This window comes from Primulina eburnea, chromosome 11 (genome assembly GCF_022965805.1).
Source record: "Primulina eburnea isolate SZY01 chromosome 11, ASM2296580v1, whole genome shotgun sequence".
In the NCBI taxonomy this organism is placed as follows: Eukaryota; Viridiplantae; Streptophyta; class Magnoliopsida; order Lamiales; family Gesneriaceae; genus Primulina; species Primulina eburnea.
This window is the reverse complement of record NC_133111.1, coordinates 9,070,846-9,089,672: the sequence shown is the minus strand read 5'-3', so window position 1 is coordinate 9,089,672 and position 18,827 is coordinate 9,070,846. Positions and strand designations below refer to the sequence as shown.

General features: G+C 38.2%; 2 protein-coding genes across 4 annotated transcripts; one reads left to right on the top strand and one right to left on the bottom strand.

Moving 5' to 3' along the window:
• The first annotated feature begins 545 nt into the window (after positions 1–545).
• LOC140804242 (phytosulfokine receptor 1-like) lies at positions 546–5,551 on the top strand. Of its 2 annotated transcripts, none has more exons than XM_073160130.1 (2): positions 546–4,036; positions 5,434–5,551. In XM_073160130.1, exon 1 carries the CDS (start codon positions 821–823, stop codon positions 4,034–4,036), a length of 3,216 nt encoding a protein of 1,071 aa, XP_073016231.1. In that variant the 5' UTR covers positions 546–820; the 3' UTR covers positions 5,434–5,551. The 2 variants fall into 2 exon arrangements, with proteins under 2 accessions (XP_073016231.1, XP_073016232.1); XM_073160131.1 differs by lacking the exon at positions 5,434–5,551 and adding an exon at positions 4,145–4,875.
• Positions 5,484–17,962, bottom strand: LOC140804243 (uncharacterized). 2 transcript variants are annotated; one of them, XM_073160133.1, is made up of 5 exons: positions 17,572–17,962; positions 16,628–16,750; positions 15,714–15,810; positions 15,313–15,429; positions 5,484–5,671 (listed from the first exon to the last, which is right to left on the bottom strand). In XM_073160133.1, the coding sequence occupies exons 1-5, from the start codon at positions 17,875–17,877 to the stop codon at positions 5,484–5,486; spliced, it is 831 nt and encodes a 276-aa protein (XP_073016234.1). In that variant the 5' UTR covers positions 17,878–17,962. The 2 variants fall into 2 exon arrangements, with proteins under 2 accessions (XP_073016234.1, XP_073016233.1); XM_073160132.1 differs by having other exon boundaries at positions 5,484–5,693; positions 15,317–15,429.
• Between the last annotated feature and the right edge of the window lie 865 nt (positions 17,963–18,827).

The following is an 18,827-nucleotide window of genomic DNA, read 5'->3' as shown; positions in this document are numbered from 1 at the left end:
GCATAAAAAGTAATAGTTTTTCATGAGTGACCCAAATAAGAGATCCGTCTCATAAATACGACTCGTGAGACCGTCTTACACAAATTTTTGCCCATGAGATAATGAAAGATTTGATTAATCATTATTTAGTTTACAAATCCTATTATATTTAGGTCGATGTAATTTTGTGTATCATTTATTTTAAGAATTCATGTAATAAATATTATTATATTTACGAAAAAAATATATAAATATTAAGCTTTGAGAACATCGTTTTTCATATAAATATTATTAAAACGTAATAATTTTAATATAAAAAATATTATTTTTCCAACAACTGAGTCATATTTGATATTCGTCTTATAAAATTGATTATAAGACTGTCTCACATAAATTTTTTTGATTTTTTCTATCATTTTTCCTTTCCTTTTGAAGTTATTCATTCCTTTTTATTTATTTCTAATTAAAGTCAGATGTCCAAATATAATGGTGAATGCGTTTGCTTTTCATGATAAGAGTCGCCTCCCCAACCAACACACACACCATCTTTCTTCTACCACGCCTAATATATATACATATATATATATATATATATGTATATATTAGGAGTAGAAAAGGCAGCAGTGCACCACTCTACAGCTGCCTCATTTGGACCAGCGAAGTGGTTCTTGAAGTCAAAAATATAATCTTTTCTTCCTCCCAACTGTAGTAATTATTGTTTTTATTTTATAATTCTGGCACTACTGATTGTAGGTTTCTTCCGCTTAGGCCTAACCCCACTCCACATTTGTGGTAAAGATCTTCTTTTTCATTACCAATTCTTTCGTCCAGTTTTTTCTTGATGTTCTTAGATCGAAAAAGAATGGCAACACAGATTCTTGATTTGAGGGTGGTGTTGTGTCTGTCCCTTTTATTCCATTTTCGTGAGATGACTGTGCTCAAATTTTGTATTATCTTTGTGTTTTTTGGGTTTTCTTTACAAGCCAAGATCATTAATTCTCAGAGCTTGATATGCAACCCTAATGATTTGGATGCATTAGTGAGTTTCTGGAAGAACCTGGAGTTGGGAGTTGAAGGATGGGGCATCGATTCATCTTCACCCGATTGCTGCAGTTGGGCAGGTATCACTTGCAACTCCTCGTCATCTCTTGGTCTGAATGAAGCTAATGTCACCGGTAGGGTGGTTAAGTTGGATCTTGGAAGGAAAGGGATTGCCGGGAATCTGTCTGAATCTTTGGGAAGTTTGGACCAGCTCAGAACCCTTGATCTTTCTCACAATTTTATTAAGGGCCCCATCCCTGGATCACTGTTCCATTTGCCAGCGTTAGAAGTCTTGGATTTGAGCTATAATCACATTTCTGGGTGGTTTCCCGCCGACATAAACGTGCCCTCTATCAGGGTTCTTGATGTTTCTGAAAATTCGATAATTGGTCCTGTTCCTCTTGGGATTTGTAGCAATTCAACCAAGATTTCTGTTCTGAATTTGGGAGCCAATTATTTCAGTCGGTGTCTTCCATTGGAACTTGGGAATTGTACTTCATTGCAGGATTTTACTCTTGCCGCAAATGATCTTTCTGGCAGATTGCCTGAAGACCTGTTCCGTCTTTCGAATTTGAGAAACTTGGCTCTTCAAGAAAATATGTTTTCTGGGCAGCTCAGTGGCCTCATTGGTAATCTTTCAAATCTTGTTCACCTGGATTTATCCTTCAATGAGTTCTCAGGAAATATTCCAGATGTTTTTCACAACTTCCTGAATATGAAATCTTTTTCAGCTCAATCGAATTATTTTAATGGTACACTGCCAAATTCATTGACAAGTTCAGGAACTCTTACTTCTCTTAGTTTGAGAAACAATTCTTTAGTTGGTACCATTGATTTCAACTGTACAGCAATGCTTAATCTTGTTTCACTTGATTTAGCTACTAATCAGTTTCATGGTAAGATCCCTGATAACCTTCCAACCTGTCCAAGATTGAAAGCCATAAATTTCGCCAAGATTAACTTCAAGGGGCAAATCCCTGAAAGTTTCATGAATTTTCAGTCTCTTTCTTACCTTTCCCTTTCGAACTCTAGTGTTTTGAACCTTACTGCTGCACTGGATATTTTACAACACTGCAAGAACTTGACCACTCTAATTCTTACATTGAATTTTCATGGTGAATCAATGCCAAGTTATCCTAGTCTACAGTTTTCGGGACTCAGGGCTCTAGTTATTGCCAATTGCGGACTCACTGGTATTATTCCCCAGTGGTTGAAAGGCTCCACAAAATTGCAACTGTTGGATTTGTCATGGAATCTCTTGGAGGGTACTATTCCGTCTTGGTTTGGAAACTTTTCATCTTTGTTTTACTTGGATTTGTCGAACAACTCTTTTACTGGGCACATTCCAGAAGAACTTACTACTCTGCAGACCCTTATCTACGGTGATATTACACTGAAGGAACCTTCACCAGATTTTACATATTTCGTGAAAAAGAACACTAGTCTCAGAGGGTACCCTTATAAACAAATCCTGAGCTTTCCTCCTACCCTGGAACTCGGCAATAACTTTCTTACTGGACCAATCTGGCCAGACTTCGGCAATCTGAAAGAGTTGCATATATTTGATTTGAAATGCAATAATTTATCTGGAACTATTCCAAGCAGTTTGTCTGGCATGAGGAGCCTTGAGACTTTGGATTTTTCTTTCAATAATTTAAATGGAACAATACCGTCTTCTTTGAGTAGCCTTAGCTTTTTGTCAAAGTTCAGTGTCGCTCACAATGATCTCTCCGGGCCAATTCCCCCTGGAGTTCAGTTCAGTACCTTTCCTAACTCAAGCTTTGAAGGGAACCCACTGCTGTGTGGTGAACATGCTTCTCATCCTTGTGTCCAAGCCTCCAGCGTACCACCTGAAAAATCAAAGAAACGACCAAGAGGTGCTACCATAGCAATGGCTGTTGGAATTGGACTAGGAACTGTTAGTTTTCTTGCTATCACCTTTGTCATTATTTTAAGGGGGATAAGGCAAAAAGTCGTGGATCCAGAAATGGAGGACGCTATTGCTAATGAGAAGGATTTTGACGAATTAGGTTCAAGTCTTGTTATCCTTTGTCAGAACGAGAACGATAAAGAAATTTTTCTGGATGACCTTTTGAAGGCTACTGATAATTTTGATCAATCAAATATCATCGGTTGTGGGGGATTCGGTTTGGTCTATAGGGCCGTCCTTCCTTGTGGAATGAAGTTGGCGATAAAACGCCTTTCAGGTGAGTATTATCAGATGGAGAGGGAGTTTCATGCTGAAATTGAAACTCTTTCGAGAGTTCAGCATCCAAATCTTGTTCGTCTTCAGGGATATAGCAAGTACAAGAATGACAGGCTGCTAGTATACTCATACATGGAGAATGGCAGCCTCGATTATTGGTTGCATGAGAAAAATGATGGCCCTCCCTATTTGGATTGGAAAGCCAGGTTGCAGATTGCGCAAGGATCAGCAAGGGGCCTTGCTTACTTGCACCAATCTTGTGAACCTCACATCCTTCACCGAGATATTAAGTCGAGCAACATCCTTTTGAACGAGAAATTTGAAGCTCGTTTGGCTGATTTTGGTCTTGCAAGGCTCATTCTACCATATGACACCCATGTCTCAACGGATCTTGTCGGAACATTAGGCTACATCCCTCCTGAGTATAGCCAAGCCTCTGTTGCCACTTACAAGGGAGATATATATAGTTTTGGGGTTGTTCTTTTGGAGCTTTTAACCAGCAAGAGACCCATGGACATGTGTAGACCAAAAGAGTACCGAGATTTAATCTCATGGGTGCTTCAAATGAAAAGGGAGAAAAGGGAAATCGAAGTGTTTGATCTGTTCATTTATGAGAAACAATACGCAGAGGAGATGCTAGCCGTTTTCGAGATTGCCTGTCTTTGTTTAAATGAGAGTCCTAGGATAAGGCCTTGTACTCAGCAGTTAGTAACTTGGCTTGACAACATCAACTCGACGACTAGCTTTCGATCACATCAGTGCAAGACTGGTTGTCTTATACCCAATGAATCTTCTCCCCTTTTATCATGAGTAAGTTATGAAATCCAGTGTATATAATTTTCGCATTAACAATGAACACGGGAGATGTTACTCCCAGACATGTGTCTATGAATTTGAATTATTTTTTTGTTGTTACAGTTATGAATATGTTACAGAGAAATTGGTTTTCAGAGTTCCAATCGTCCTTATGATATTTTCATTCATGAATCTAGTTAGATGAGAAATCTAAAGATGGATCTAGTTCAATGAAAAATATTGTGGGAGTTGACAATTTCAAATTCTTGAGGAATGTATGCTGTGTTGCAGACTTGCAGTAGTCAAAACCACTTTTTTCTGTTTGGAGAAAGATCAAATTTTGTTTTTGTAAAAAAACGTGTTGATTATTGTTGGGTGGTTGAAAGTATGGGATGGATAAATGCGATGGAATTGTCATAGTCAAAGAAAATCGCCAAATTTTGTCCTACTTACATTGCAGTTGCTACTTTAGTGGATATTTTTGGGTGAAGTTTGAAAACTGGGTGCCATTAGGTTTAGGTGCTTGGGAAGTACGTCTTATGCGGTGGTCCCTTCACTTGGAAAAGCAATTCTTGTCATATTTAAAATAAATATTGACTAATTTATTCAAATCTGCCATTTGCCTTACAAAATGACAGAATTTTATTATGACCTTTTTATTCTCTAACCTAAAAAGGAAGTAAAATCGTCTCAGACTTGTCGCTTTTAATAGTTGGAGGTGAATTGTGAATGCTACAAAACAGAATGGTGGAGTAATATTTCTAAGAAGCATGAAGTGGTGTATATAAAGCAGAAACATATAGATACCCTGGAGCCATCATGCCCCTTCTACATTAAACTTGAGTCACGTAAAAATGAGTTATATATATATATATATGTATGTATATGAGTTTTATTTGTGAGCTTCCTATTATGACCTCGTGTTTTGCATTTTGACATAATTGATGGAGTTATTTTAGTCATTATCCATGTTAAAGTTAATAGGATTTAATTCATTTTAGTAGTTATCATTCAATTATATTTATGTTGGTAGAAATTGATGTCTTGTGACATTTATTTTTTGTTCATGCGTTTATTATATTCTTGTGACCTTTAGTATTATCTTTTGTGTACTTCAATTAAGTACATTGTTGTTTGGACCATGGGTAAAATCCATTACTCTATTAATTTATATTTATTATTTTTCTTTTATGAATTATATTTGGATGAAAAAATCTTTTATAGTTTGATAGAGTTGTTATTATGTCATAATCAGGTTGATTGAAAAGTTTGTCATATGAACAAGTGAACATATATGATTATTTAGATTGACAAATACTCTTAAACATCATGTTCTTCAAATGATTTTAGACAATATCTAAATTTCGTAACATGTTTTGATCATTAGTCAACCACGTGCGTTACTTTCCTAGTCAGACAAAATACATCAAATTTCCAAAATTCAGACCGAAAAGCTGAGCCATCAAACAGGTCGTGAAGAACGGCCTCTAGCAGCAGCTCTCTCTAATGCTTTCAACTTGTTGGCTTCAATGCGAGCTCTCTGTTCCTCAGACATGATCTGCGTTGGATTAGAATTAGCAGCACTACTGCCAGGTCTCTGATTAGCCAGTACATCAGCTGCAGCGTCTTCTACTTGTGCAGCATCTCCTACTTGCAGAGAATGAGAAGCCTCCTGCATATTGCTTATGTTGGCATTGTATGGTAAATGTAGAAACCACACAAGTTTTTATAATTAATCAATACATCAAGTTGTTTTGAAAGTGAATAAGATTGGACATATGTACAGTTCATTCAGAAACGGTTTTAAGCTTGTTCGGTTTAATGATGGTACCTTTCTTGTTAAACCAAGATAACAAGAAATTTATCAGGTTCATAAGCAAAAGACATTTTAGCATATTTTAGGTAAGACATACAATTATGAGTTATGGAGAAAATTCCTGAAGTTTTTAAATTAGTTGACAACTCTGCTAGAAACTAAACGTAAAAAGATTCTCAAAATAATGAATATGGATATGATAAATATCAACTACGATCAACTTTAACCCCTTAGCCGCTATATTTCAATTCACACTGACTAAATCCGGGACAAACGCAATAACCTACAAACTACGTTAATTAGGTAAACCACACCAGACAAGTCTTGTATGACAAAGTTGCCCGATGGCCCGAAAAGTTTTTAGGAGGAAGATCAAACTTGCCCGATGGCCCGAAAAGTTTTTAGGAGTTTGATCTTCCTCGCCATTGGTCAAATGTTTCAAAAATGAAAATTTAATAGTAGATTTTTGTAGTGATTATGATTCACGATCACACCCTTGAAGAATTTATCAAGAATGGATTGAACAATTACCAGAAGCTTTTATCTCAATCTTCCTCTGCACTTTGTTTTAAGCTCTTGAAGCGATCATTCACATCAAGCAAGCAATCAAGAATCATTCACGAAAATAATCGAGTCAAGAATTTACGTGGTTCGGTTTTTCAACCTACATCCACGGCAGCCAGCAACAATAAGAATTCCACTATCAAAGTCAAGGAGAGTTTTACAGAATAAATCATCAATCTATGGACTCTCTTATATATACAAGTGTGACTTTCATATATATATATACATGAAAACTGATTTAAAAAACCGTTAGCAATCACTTGAAGAATGGATATCCTCTTTCTGTTATTTATCCCAGTCCTTGATAACCTTTTCCAAGACCTACCAAACACACACAGGGCCAACCCCTTCTTAACAATTCTCCACCTTGGCTCTGTTTGTGATTATTGTATCCACCTTGTCTTATGTTGCTCCCATCGCTTCTGGCTGCTTCAGTCCCTTTTGCTACGTCTTTCCAACCCTGACCAAGTTTAGACATTTCTTAAACTTGGAGACATGATAGCACCTTAGTCAAAGCATCTGCAGGGTTGTCTTCTGAAGCAACCTTTTCAACCTAAATTTCACCTCTCGAAATGATTTCTCGTATGAAGTGGACTTTTATATCAATGTGCTTGGACCTCTCATGATACATTGGATTTTTCATGAGATGTATAGCACTTTGGTTGTCACAGTATACAACCAAATTCCCGTTGTATTCCCACTTCCTTTATGAAACCAAGGAGCCACATTCCTTCTTTTATTGCCTCGGTTGCTGCCATATATTCCGCTTCAGTTGTTGACAAAGCAACTACCTTTTGTAAAGTGGCCTTCCAGCTGATAGCTCCACCGAATGCTGTAAAGATGTAACCTGACAGAGATTTTCTGGTATCCATACAACCTGCAAAATCTGAGTCCACATAGCCTTCAACCACTCTAGATGGATTTATTTCTGCCATGTAACTTATTCAACATCCTTGGTTCCATTCAGATATCGGAGAACCCACTATAGAGCAGTCCAGTGCTCTTTACCCGGGTTAGCCATGAACCTGCTAGTTACACTGATTGCATATGCCAAGTCAGGACGAGTGCAAAACCATACAGTACATGATACTGCCAATAGCATTGGCATAGGGAACTTTCTCCATATATCGAATCTCTTCAGCTTCTTGTGGAGACTGTGAGACCAGTGAGTTTGAAGTGTTGTGCCAGAGGAATGCTCACACATTTGGAGGTAAACATTCCAAACTTGCTTAAGATCTTGTTTATGTAATCTTCTTGAGACAACACCATTTTCCTTTGTTTCTTGTCACGCAGAATATCAATGCCCAAGATCTTACTAGCTGCTCCCATATCTTTCATTTCAAATTCCTCACTGAGTTGTTGCTTCAACTGGTTTATTTCCTTTCTATCCTTGCTGGTCAGGAGCATATCATCCACATACAACATCAGGTACACTTGGCTGAGGGTTCCAGCAAATTTAAAATACACACAGCTATAATATTTTTTATTTTTCTTTTTTTTTTTTGATAGAAGACTATTTTATATATATATAAAGATTTGGGTTACAACAGATTGCGGATAAGAAATCCGCAACGCAATACAAAGCTACTACCTAACCCATCAGTAGCTGCAATAGACATAACTTATAGGACCTTATTCATCTTATAAAACTATTACATGCACGCATATTTCCAATCCCTCACTAAGTCAGAAATCCCCAAATGCCGGAACTCTTTCAAGTTTGATGACCATGCCGCAATTCTGAATTTCAATTTCTCCCATACTTGATCGACAGAGTCCTCAACATCCTCAAATATTCTTTTGTTCCTTTCCAACCAAAGTGACCAAAATACATGATGAATTATCAATTTCCATAGTTTGGTCATCTTTTTATCTGCTTGATTCACGAATTCCATAAGGAATAGATCTCTTGCTTGCCTCGGAATAGCCCACTGAAATCCCAGATCTTGTAAAACTCTGTGCCAAATACCAGTAGCAAATGAACAGTGCAACAACAAATGATCCTGGTTCTCCTCTGCAAGTCTGCATAAACAACACCACTGTGGGCACATTGAACAATTCTTCCACTTTTTTTGTATGGAGTCGGACGTAGGAAGCTTCCTCAATGCCACAATCCACGAGAAAATCTTAATCTTTTGTGGGACATGTATTTTCCAGATATAATCGAAACTGATGAAAGCAATGGAATTGGAAAGACTAAAAAAAGAATTATAAAAAGAACTAACCGAAAACAACCCTGACTGATCTCCCAACCAAACTCTATAATCCTCAACACTCATATCCAATGTTGTATTTTGAAGTACACCCGATAAAATTGTAAATTCCCCCAACTCACTCTCCGAAAGATCTCTTCTAAACCTGACATCCCAATTGAAAGATGAACCTCCCTCCCCATTGACAACTTCTAAGAACTGACTGATAGGTTTATTGACAAAAACAGAAATACGAAATAATGAGGGAAATCTAAACCTAAATGAGACCTCTCCCTCCCAAATATCCTCCCAAAAACGAACCAGATTATCCTGCTTAGGCACAGCCCTAACTAGTTGATGGAAAGCCTGGTAAGATCGAGAAATGAACTTCCAAGGACTTCTGAATGTCACTCTATCCGCCCGCCCCAAGTCCCAACCGTTTTCCTGTATTCCATAAATGCTCTTGATAATCTTAATCCACATGGACCCCCTTTCCACCGACCCTCTCCACCACCATTTACCCAGCAAAGCTTTATTACGGAGACAAATATCCCCCAAAGCCAATCCACCTTTATCCTTAGGCTTAATAACCTGTTTTCATCCAACCACATGATAGTGTTTCTCCCCATCAGCTCCATCCCACAAAATATCCCTCATCAATTTCTCCATCATTGTTGCCACCTTGACCGGCACTTTGAAGATCGACATGTAGTGAGATGGTAAAGCGCACAGAACAGATTTAATCAAGATGGTTCTGCCGCCCCTCGATAGAAATCCTTTTTTCCAGCTTGCAAGCTTCTTGGACATTTTCGATAAAACTGATTCCCAGAATTCCAGTTTGTGGGGATTACCTCCCAAGGGAAGCCCGAGATATTTGATAGGCCAATTCTCTTTTCTGCACCCAATAGTTACTGCCAACTCTCTAACCTCCTCATCCTCGCAATTCAATCCCAACACCACACATTTCCCCAAATTAATTTTCATCCCAGAAACATTACCAAACCGATTGATTATTTCCAGCAATACCCACATCATTTTCTGAGTTTGCGAAGAACAAACTGTCATCAGCGAATTGTAGGTGTGATATTTCCAATTTATCTTTCCCAACCTCAAACCCCTTAAGTTCATTGGTCTCCCTTGACCTATCAACCAGCCTTCCCAACACATCAGCCACTAAATTAAAAAGAAAGGGTGATAAAGGATCCCTTGTCTTAAGCCTCTTTCCCCTAAGATTTTCCCACATGGTTTTCCATTAATAATGATGGAGAATGACACATTAGATACACAACCCCGAATCCATCTTCTCCATCTTTCCCCAAAACCTTTATTGCGTAAAACATGATCAAGAAACTTCCACTCGACCTTGTCATAAGCCTTTTCCAAATCTATTTTAAGCACGAAGCCCTTTTTTTTTCTTTCGACGATATTCTTCCACCACCTCGTTTGCTATTAGGCAACAATCCAAAATCTGCCTCCCCTTAACAAAAGCGCATTGATTCTCCGCCACTGTTTTGCCCAAAATTTTCTTCAATCTATTTGCCAACACCTTAGCCAATATCTTGTATAAGCTCGTAATCAAACTAATTGGTCTAAAGTCGTTGATTTTACTCGCATCCTCTTTCTTTGGAATAAGACATATGTAAGTCTCATTGGTAATCCCATTAATAATCCCGTCTTGGAAAAATTCAGCAAACACTCTCAACAAATCCAGTTTCAGCGTCTCCCAATTAGCTTGAAAAAAAGCCATTGTGAACCCGTCCGGCCCAGGAGCTTTAGAACCATCACTTTCCTGAATCACTCTTTTGATTTCGTCTTCTTCAAATGGTCTCTCCAATTCCTCTGCGTCAACATTCGTTATGGGACACCAATACAACCCATTAAGACCCATCTCCAATTCTTCATTGCTCTCACCATCACATGTCGACCTCTTAAACAAGTTCCCATAGAATTTTAATATCTCTTGTTCGATTTGTTTTTCATCGGTGACAACACTGCCATCTTCAATTTCCACTCTGTCTATCATTGATCTGTTCCTTCTATGAGTTAGTAACCTGTGAAAGAATTTTGAGTTTTGGTCTCCTTCTTGTAGCCACTTCACTCTTGCTTTTTGGTTTTGTATTTGAAAATTTCTGAAATTCAAAGTTTCCAATTCGCACCTTAGTTCCCTTCTTTCTTGATTTAACTCATCTGACCAAAGACCTCCTGCCTCGATCCCATCCAGCCGCTGAATCTTGCTTCCCAATTCTTGTAATCTGACACCCACATGTCCAAACACTTGTTTATTCCATATAATGACATTTTTCTTGGTATACCTCAGCTTTTGCATGAATTTGTAACCTTCCCACCCCTGGAAATCCCCATCTTCCCACCATGTTCTTACTTGGTCTTTGAAATCCCGATGTGACAACAAAACGTTTTCAAAACGAAAAGGAGTAGGTCCCCATTTCAGCTTATTTGTATCAAGCAATATCGGACAATGATCCGATGTGATTCTTGGTAAAACAATTTGTCTTATTGTGGGAAACAAACTTCCCCAACCCCCCGAGAAAAGGAATATGTCAAGCCTTGAACAAATAGGCACTTCTCTGAAATTTGTCCAAGTGAATTTTGCATTTAGAAGTGGTGGATCGAGTAATTCCAACTCTTCTATCAAACCATCGAAGCAACACATACTTGCTGTTAATGATTGGCTGTTAATTTTTTCCCCTAAATTCCTTACCACATTAAAGTCCCCTCCCAAACACCAATTTTCCCCACAGATCGTCTTCAACCCCGCTAATTCATCCCAAAATAATTCCCTAATCCTCGGCCTAACAGGTCCGTAAATAGCTGAGAACCACCAAGCTGTCCCATCACTCCGACCAATTTCAATTGACACAGAAAATTCCCCAATCAAGTTTTTAGTGACTAAAACCTGTCGGGGATCCCACATGACAAGTATCCCACCCGACCTTCCTATCGACGAAAGACACACCCAATCGACAAATCTTGCCTTCCACACGCTGGCTATGAATTTCCGATCCATTATTTCTTTTTTTGTTTCTAAAAGAACCACAATGTCCGGTTGTGCTTGTCGAATAACTGTCTTTACCAATTGTCTTTTCCTCGCTGCCCCCCCCCACCTCTGATATTCCAAGACAGCACTTTCATAAGACCACGCTGTTGCCCTTCAGATTGTTGCCTATGTCAATACTTCTTCCACAATTACTCCTGATATTTTCCTTATTTGAAAGATCGTCTGTAACTTTCTCCCCTCCTGGACACTTCACATCTATATTCTGACCATCCCCTTTCCCAACCTGACCCATCACTCCTTCCTCCCCAGCCCCTGGACGTGTATCTCTGTCACAACCACCCTTTCCATCAACCCTACCTAACCCCCCTCCCGTTAGACCACTAGACAAAACAAACTCAGAGACGGAAGAAAGAGAAGTTGCATTAAGCGAGAAAGAAATAGAAGGGTTATTTGTTTGAGTACCTTTAAATACATGTCCCACATTAGACGTCGAATTACCTGACAGAAGGTGGCAGGAGTTGTTTACAAGAGTCGATTCGAAAAGCCCGTTCAGATCCATTGATTCATCTTCATCTGTAACAGAATCATCATTACTGACCGAACCAATGCTTTCAGATTCCGTAGACACTAACTCCACATCTCTGAATTCATCTTGAGAATCGTCAACTTCCATATCCTCTAAGTCTTCCGACAGAACATCTTCAAAATCCCCGATCATCCCGTTGCTTTTGGCAATTGTTTTTTCCATATTCCTGCAGAATTGAGCTTCCATTTCCTCCTTCCGTCCTTTCATTTTGCTGCGTCGGCAATATGTATTCCAAAATCTATTATCATCTTTATGATTCCTCTCGATTTCAGCCGTGGTACGCTGTCCCTCATTCTGCATGTTATTCATGGACTCGATGGAGTTTGTACTGAATTTTGATTCGTCTTTTGGATCAACTTTGCTCAATATCTTGATCACCTTTGCACCCTTCGTTTGACTCAAGGATGCTGTTTTTTGTCCTCCTAATTGTTGATTTTCATATACACTTTTTGATCCGCATGTTTCATCTAACTTCTCTCCTGAATTTTCTGATCCTCGTTGTACTCTTAGGTCTGTCTCCTTATTCTCTTGTCCATGTATTACTTCCTGTATAGAATTGTCATCAGCAGGTTTTCTGAGTTGATCCTCCTTCGTTGATATTGCCTTATAATGTTGTTATTACCCCAACCCGCCAAGATTTTATTCCCATTCACTACCACTTGAGCATAGGTCTGCTTTTCATACTGCTCGTAACCCTTATTATCGAAGGATTCAACCCTAATTCTGATTTCAAGTTTCCTACCTTCCAGCAAAATCACCATCTTTGTTTTTAAGAAGCCTCCCTCGATCCCCTTCACCTTTATCTTGGCAGCCTCGAGTACTCGAAAGTGTAGTGTGTCAACACTAATGGCCAACAAGCCTCCACAAAGCTCGCCGATAACTTTAAATGTAGCCGGCGTCCACAGATCCCAAGGTAAACCACTAATCCTTATCCAACTGTTGCAGCAACTTTCTACCGACTCCATCGTGTTGATATCTTGTGACCAACCTTCAAATTCCAGTGCTACTCCGAAATCAAAAAATCCCCTTTTCAATTTAACATAAAAATCGAACTCTGTCTTAATGTAGGGCCACCATAGGGCTCTATTGGATTGAAATGGAATTAGCTCAATTTTCCGGTTTGTTGCTTTCCCAAGCGCTCTTTCGATTAGCTCCCAAGATGAATTTACTCTATCTCTGGTAACAATGATTGATTCAGTCCATGTCTTCATCGATCTGACCTTATTACATTCTTCCGGAATTCTAGTCATCCCTCTATTATAATTCTTCCCCAAACCACACTCAATCTGCTGATTTATCTTTGGCATTGTCTGGACAGCTCCTTGATCACACTTGAAATTTGTATTCCTCCTTTGGAAATTCCCTGTCGACAGCTTATCCAGTGCATTTGAAATTTTGATCCACCCCTCTGACTTGTACCCGCTAGGTACAATTGTAGTCTTTCTTCTACCCTGGTTGTTGTATTTTGACAGCTCTAAGAATGTACCTCGTTTGTTATGGAAAATCTGAGTTGTAAAAACTGCATTCCGTCCTCTGTATCGATGGAACTCTGATCCTATATGGTTCGATTGAAGATAATCCTTAAACCTATGTCCGATCCAACGAGCCTCGTCGAAGTCGAAGTCCATCATATAGCATGATTTTCTTGTTCTCTCAGACCACCAAATCGATCTACCCACATTCCCTAACCTTAATGAGAAAATTTTGAACTCGATCTTAACCGTTTCTTCCCATTTTCGAACCTGTGGATCAAGTGAAACGTGCCGCTTGTTCCCTGTGAAGTTCGGCTTCAATTCAGTACCAATATTCATTTACGCGTTTCCTGAAGACGGTAGCCAAACGAATCCGAATCGACGAGACTGCCGGTGGTATTTGTAATAAAACGGTGGAGGAGAAGTCGGCAACCGGTCACCGGTACCGATCGGCAGTTAAAATTGATCGACGGAGAGGGTGATTCGAAACGCAAAGATAGGATATGCGCTGAGAATAAGAAATGGGAACTTTGGCAAGGAACTTAAAAGCAGAATTGCATAGTCCTCCTCATCGATCTTAATATCGATGTTCTTGAGAGCAAGAATGATTTTATTAAAATCATCCATGTGTTTCCTTAAGTCCTTTCCTTCTTCCATGCTGATTGTATAGAGATTTTTCTTCAAATACAATATGTTTGCGAGAGATTTCTTGATATAGAGACCTTCCAATTTCTTCCATACCGCTAGAGCCGTGCTTTCTTCCACGACTTCTCGAAGCACTTCATCGCCTAGACATAGTAGGATGGCACTATGGGCCTTTGCTTCTGTTTCCGCATGCATCTTCTTTTCTTTCCCGGCGACACCTTCTTCTTGATTAATGGCATCAAATAAGCCATTGTGTACAAGAAGAGCTTTCATCTTGATCCTCCACAAACTGAAATCGTTTGTGCCAGTGAACTTTTCAAGATCGAACTTCGACGTCGCCATATCTCATAGCCTAGCTCTGATACCTCTTGTAGTGATTATGATTCACGATCACACCCTTGAAGAATTTATCAAGAATGGATTGAACAATTACCAGAAGCTTTTATCTCAATCTTCCTCCGCACTTTGTTTTAAGCTCTTGAAGCAATCATTCACATCAAGCAAGCAACAAGAATCATTCACGAAAATAATTGAGTCAAGAATTTACGTGGTTCGGTTTTTCAACCTACATCCACGGCAGCCAACAACAATAAGAATTCCACTGTCAAAGTCAAGGAGAGTTTTACAGAATGAATCATCAATCTATGGACTCTCTTATATATACAAGTGTGACTTTCATATATATACATGAAAACTGATTTAAAAAACCGTTAGCAATCACTTGAAGAATGGATATCCTCTTTATGTTATTTATCCCTCTCCTTGATAACCTTTTCCAAGGCCTACCAAACACACACAGGGCCAACCCCTTCTTAACAATTTTGTTTAAGAACACATACTTCAGCTGTTACGCCCAGTTACTATGAGATACCGGTAAGACAGATGGTTGAGTTGCTAGCATTTTTCTCAGACAAATAAAAAACCTAGAGCTACTCTTCGTGGCTTCACCCAAGTAACCAAACAAAGGAACATTAAGGAAATACTCAGATTATTGATATACTCACCTCAGTGGTATTTTCCCAGGTGCGGTCAGGAATATCTTGACAATTATTTGTGTTTTTGTTTTGCAATAAATTTTCCTGGAAGATAGTTGACTCATCTACGTCGCCTTGAGTATCTATGAAAGTAGATAACACCAATCAGCTAAGCATCAAAATTCAACGGTCAAAGAAGCAAAAAGCCTATGCAATTCCTAATGACCACGGGACCACCTAATATGATATAAATGTTTGCAAAAATAAGAATACTGTTAAAACTAGTTCAATTTGTTTGGAGCATTCTTTAATAAAAATTAATTTTCAACTTTTGATTTTCTGAACTATATAACCGGCCTCTGGCACAGTGAGCATTCTGAAAACCAACTCCTTCACACGAGTATATAGACTGTGATTATTGATTTACCTTGTTCATTGATCGAGTCTTTAATGACCTCTGACTCACGCAGCTTTGTAGGGTCTACTCCATCTGCAACCCTGTCTCTTAAATCTCTAAGGCAGACCTGATTGAAGGAATTGAAAAATAAAAAAATTAAAGAAAGCACCCTTCTCACAGAAATAAAATTGTCATGTCCATCATTCTGACAATACTACTTACGATCCACCAACCGATTGATCAAACAAATTAACTGTAAAAAAGTAGAGTTTCTTAATCATTCTTGTTCAACGTTAAGATGAAAGTGTAGCCAATTGCCCAATTTAGAGATTCGCAGAGCAAAAAATTACTCATGCAAATAAAATCTAAGTGGTTAGAGCAGAATAAGATCATGCTACTAATATTGCATGGTGTGTTCTATTTTTCACTCCTTAGTCCTTTCTTTCAACTTTGGTGGCCTTTAACTTGTAACTATCTGAAATCAAGAGGGAAACTAACATATTACAGATAATGAAGAATTTTATCCCTTGGTATGATTTTATCTACACTCGGTGGTAATAATTTTATATTCAACAACCATAAAAGCAACTAAATACTAAGAAAGTAACAAGATCTTCCACAAAAGGCCATTTGTTTGTTTCCCAAGCTAGCAAGTATTTTACAGATTTTGGGATTGATAAATGCAGCCAGGAAATTCAACTAATAATAATGTCATCTACATATCAATTTCAATCCAATATCCTAGCAAGATCTTCCATAAAAGGCCATTTGTTTGTTTCCCAAGCTAGCAAGTATTTTACAGATTTTGGGATTGATAAATGCAGCCAGGAAATTCAAGTAATAATAATGTCATCTACATATCAATTTCAATACAATATCCTAGCAATCAATATAAGATGGGAATGATGGACCGATAAGAATAACATGAGTAGAAAAGTGCTCACCTTGACACGTTTTGTGGCACCAACATGTTCAACTTTATTTATAAATTGATCAAATGAGTAGTAGGGAAGCAAACGTGAGTGCCATTCAGCATATAGTCCAAGCAGGTGTCCCAGATCGTCAACCTACACTAAATAACAGCATTCTTGAAAACATGACCCAAAAAGACCACAAAGCTGGAGTTTTATTATTTTTTCTTTTATGTTTAAAATACTAAAATATAATACGTTTAAACTAACAGACGTGATTTCATTGAAGTAGCATGGAAACAAGTACACTAGAAGACACCACAGATTGGGGTAGACTCTGTGGAAGACGCAGAACAGTCACCCGACAAATCATAACAAATAAAAATGATGTTCAATTGTTTTAAAAGTGCTCTTTGTCCAATTTTTGCAACTTTTGTTTCATGAAGAACATATGACAATTCAACTGAAGTAACTTATCTGCATACATAAGTCGGTAACATTTTCGTCCTGCCAATGTCTTATCTTTGGTCGCCCAAAAGTTAATTCATTAAAATTAATATTTCCAAATGTGCCAATCAAATAGTTCAAAGTAAATGAGTGAACACTATGTGTATGGCTGATGCGACAACTATGTTGTACATGGTGGGAAATGGAGTCAAAAGGTTTTGCAAACGCGATTGAGGGATATCAAAATCTTCATTATTACACTGAACAGGCCCCGTGACGGAGCCACCCTACCGCCCCGTTCAATTTTTAAATTTCATTAACTAGGGCCTAATTTTTGCTCTTTCCCCCTAAAACTTTTTTAAAAAAATATTTTGCCTCCCAAACTCCGTTTTCTGATTGTGAACAACTGCACACAACCAATTATCCCAACTAAATTTCCAACCAGACTAACTTCAGGCGCTACACTATAGTTAAATATATGATTTTCTGGACAGCCAAAGATAAGTGAGAATGTAACATAAAGATTTGACCTCGTAGCCGCGGCCGCGGCACTTGATAGCACGAGGGAAATGGCGGAGTACGTGTCCAATGCCAGCATCGGAAAGGAGGAGGTCCGGAGTCAGTTTCGGCCTGGTCCTTGGCGCCTTCTGAGGTTTATGCACAGCTGCAGGTGGCCTGGGGTGATGCAAAGAAGAGTTGGGATTCAGATTGGAATCGGGAATAGACGGGTCGGCTGAATTAGGATTGGAAGGGCAATCGCGGGACCAATGTCCTGGGCGGCCGCACTTGTAGCATCCAGTCGGAGCAGCGCCGCCGCCGCCGCCGCTTGCTTCCATTTTAGTTTTGTGTGAGTGTTGGCTGAGGATTTCTTCGAAGATTGGGCGGGAATAGTAGGCGGGGACTGAAATTCCTCCGCACCTCAACTATTAATACATTATTATTATTTTTGAGTCAATTTGAGTAAAATATTTTTTTCCAAAACAAAAACTTGTGTGAGACGGTCTCACGGGTCGTATTTGTGAGACGGATATTTTATTTGGGTCACCCATTAAAAAATATTACTTTTTATGCTAAGAGTATTATTTTTTATTGTGAATATGGGTAGGGTTGACCCGTCTCACAGATTATGATCCGTGAGACGGTCTTACATGAGACTCACTCTAAATTAAGATTCAGTATGTAGATATCATTTTTTATAAATCGGTATCCGACAACTTCATAATTTTAGTTTTAACTTCCCACGAATTCAAGTTTACGTTTTTGCCATTTTTTGTTATTTACAATAGAATAAGAGCAAGTACTTATTTTGACTCACAAACACAAAATACTTATTTGTACTTATTTTGACACACAAAGACAAAATACTTATTTTGGAGTTTCAGATACTTGATTTGGATATTTGAATACTTCAAATGACTAAAAAATAATGGATCTTTGAGAATTATCATGAATTCAATCATTGTTGATGTTTTCATTAAAAATGCATTAAGATGTCTTATTCATGTCATTTATTAAAAAAAAAAAACATAGTTCATCCCTTGTCATGGAATAAGAAAAAAGTACCTATTTTGACCTAAAATGTACATATTTTGGGGTTTCAATATTTGATTTGGCTATTTGAATATCCAAATGTTTAAAAAATAACCTATTTTCGAATTCATGAAAAAAAATATTAGGATAACTTTTTCATGTTATTTAATTTTTTAAAAAAAATATGGTTCTTCACTCATAGCGGAATAAGAGTAAGTACTTATTTGGAGTATAATGTATCTATTACAGGGTTTCA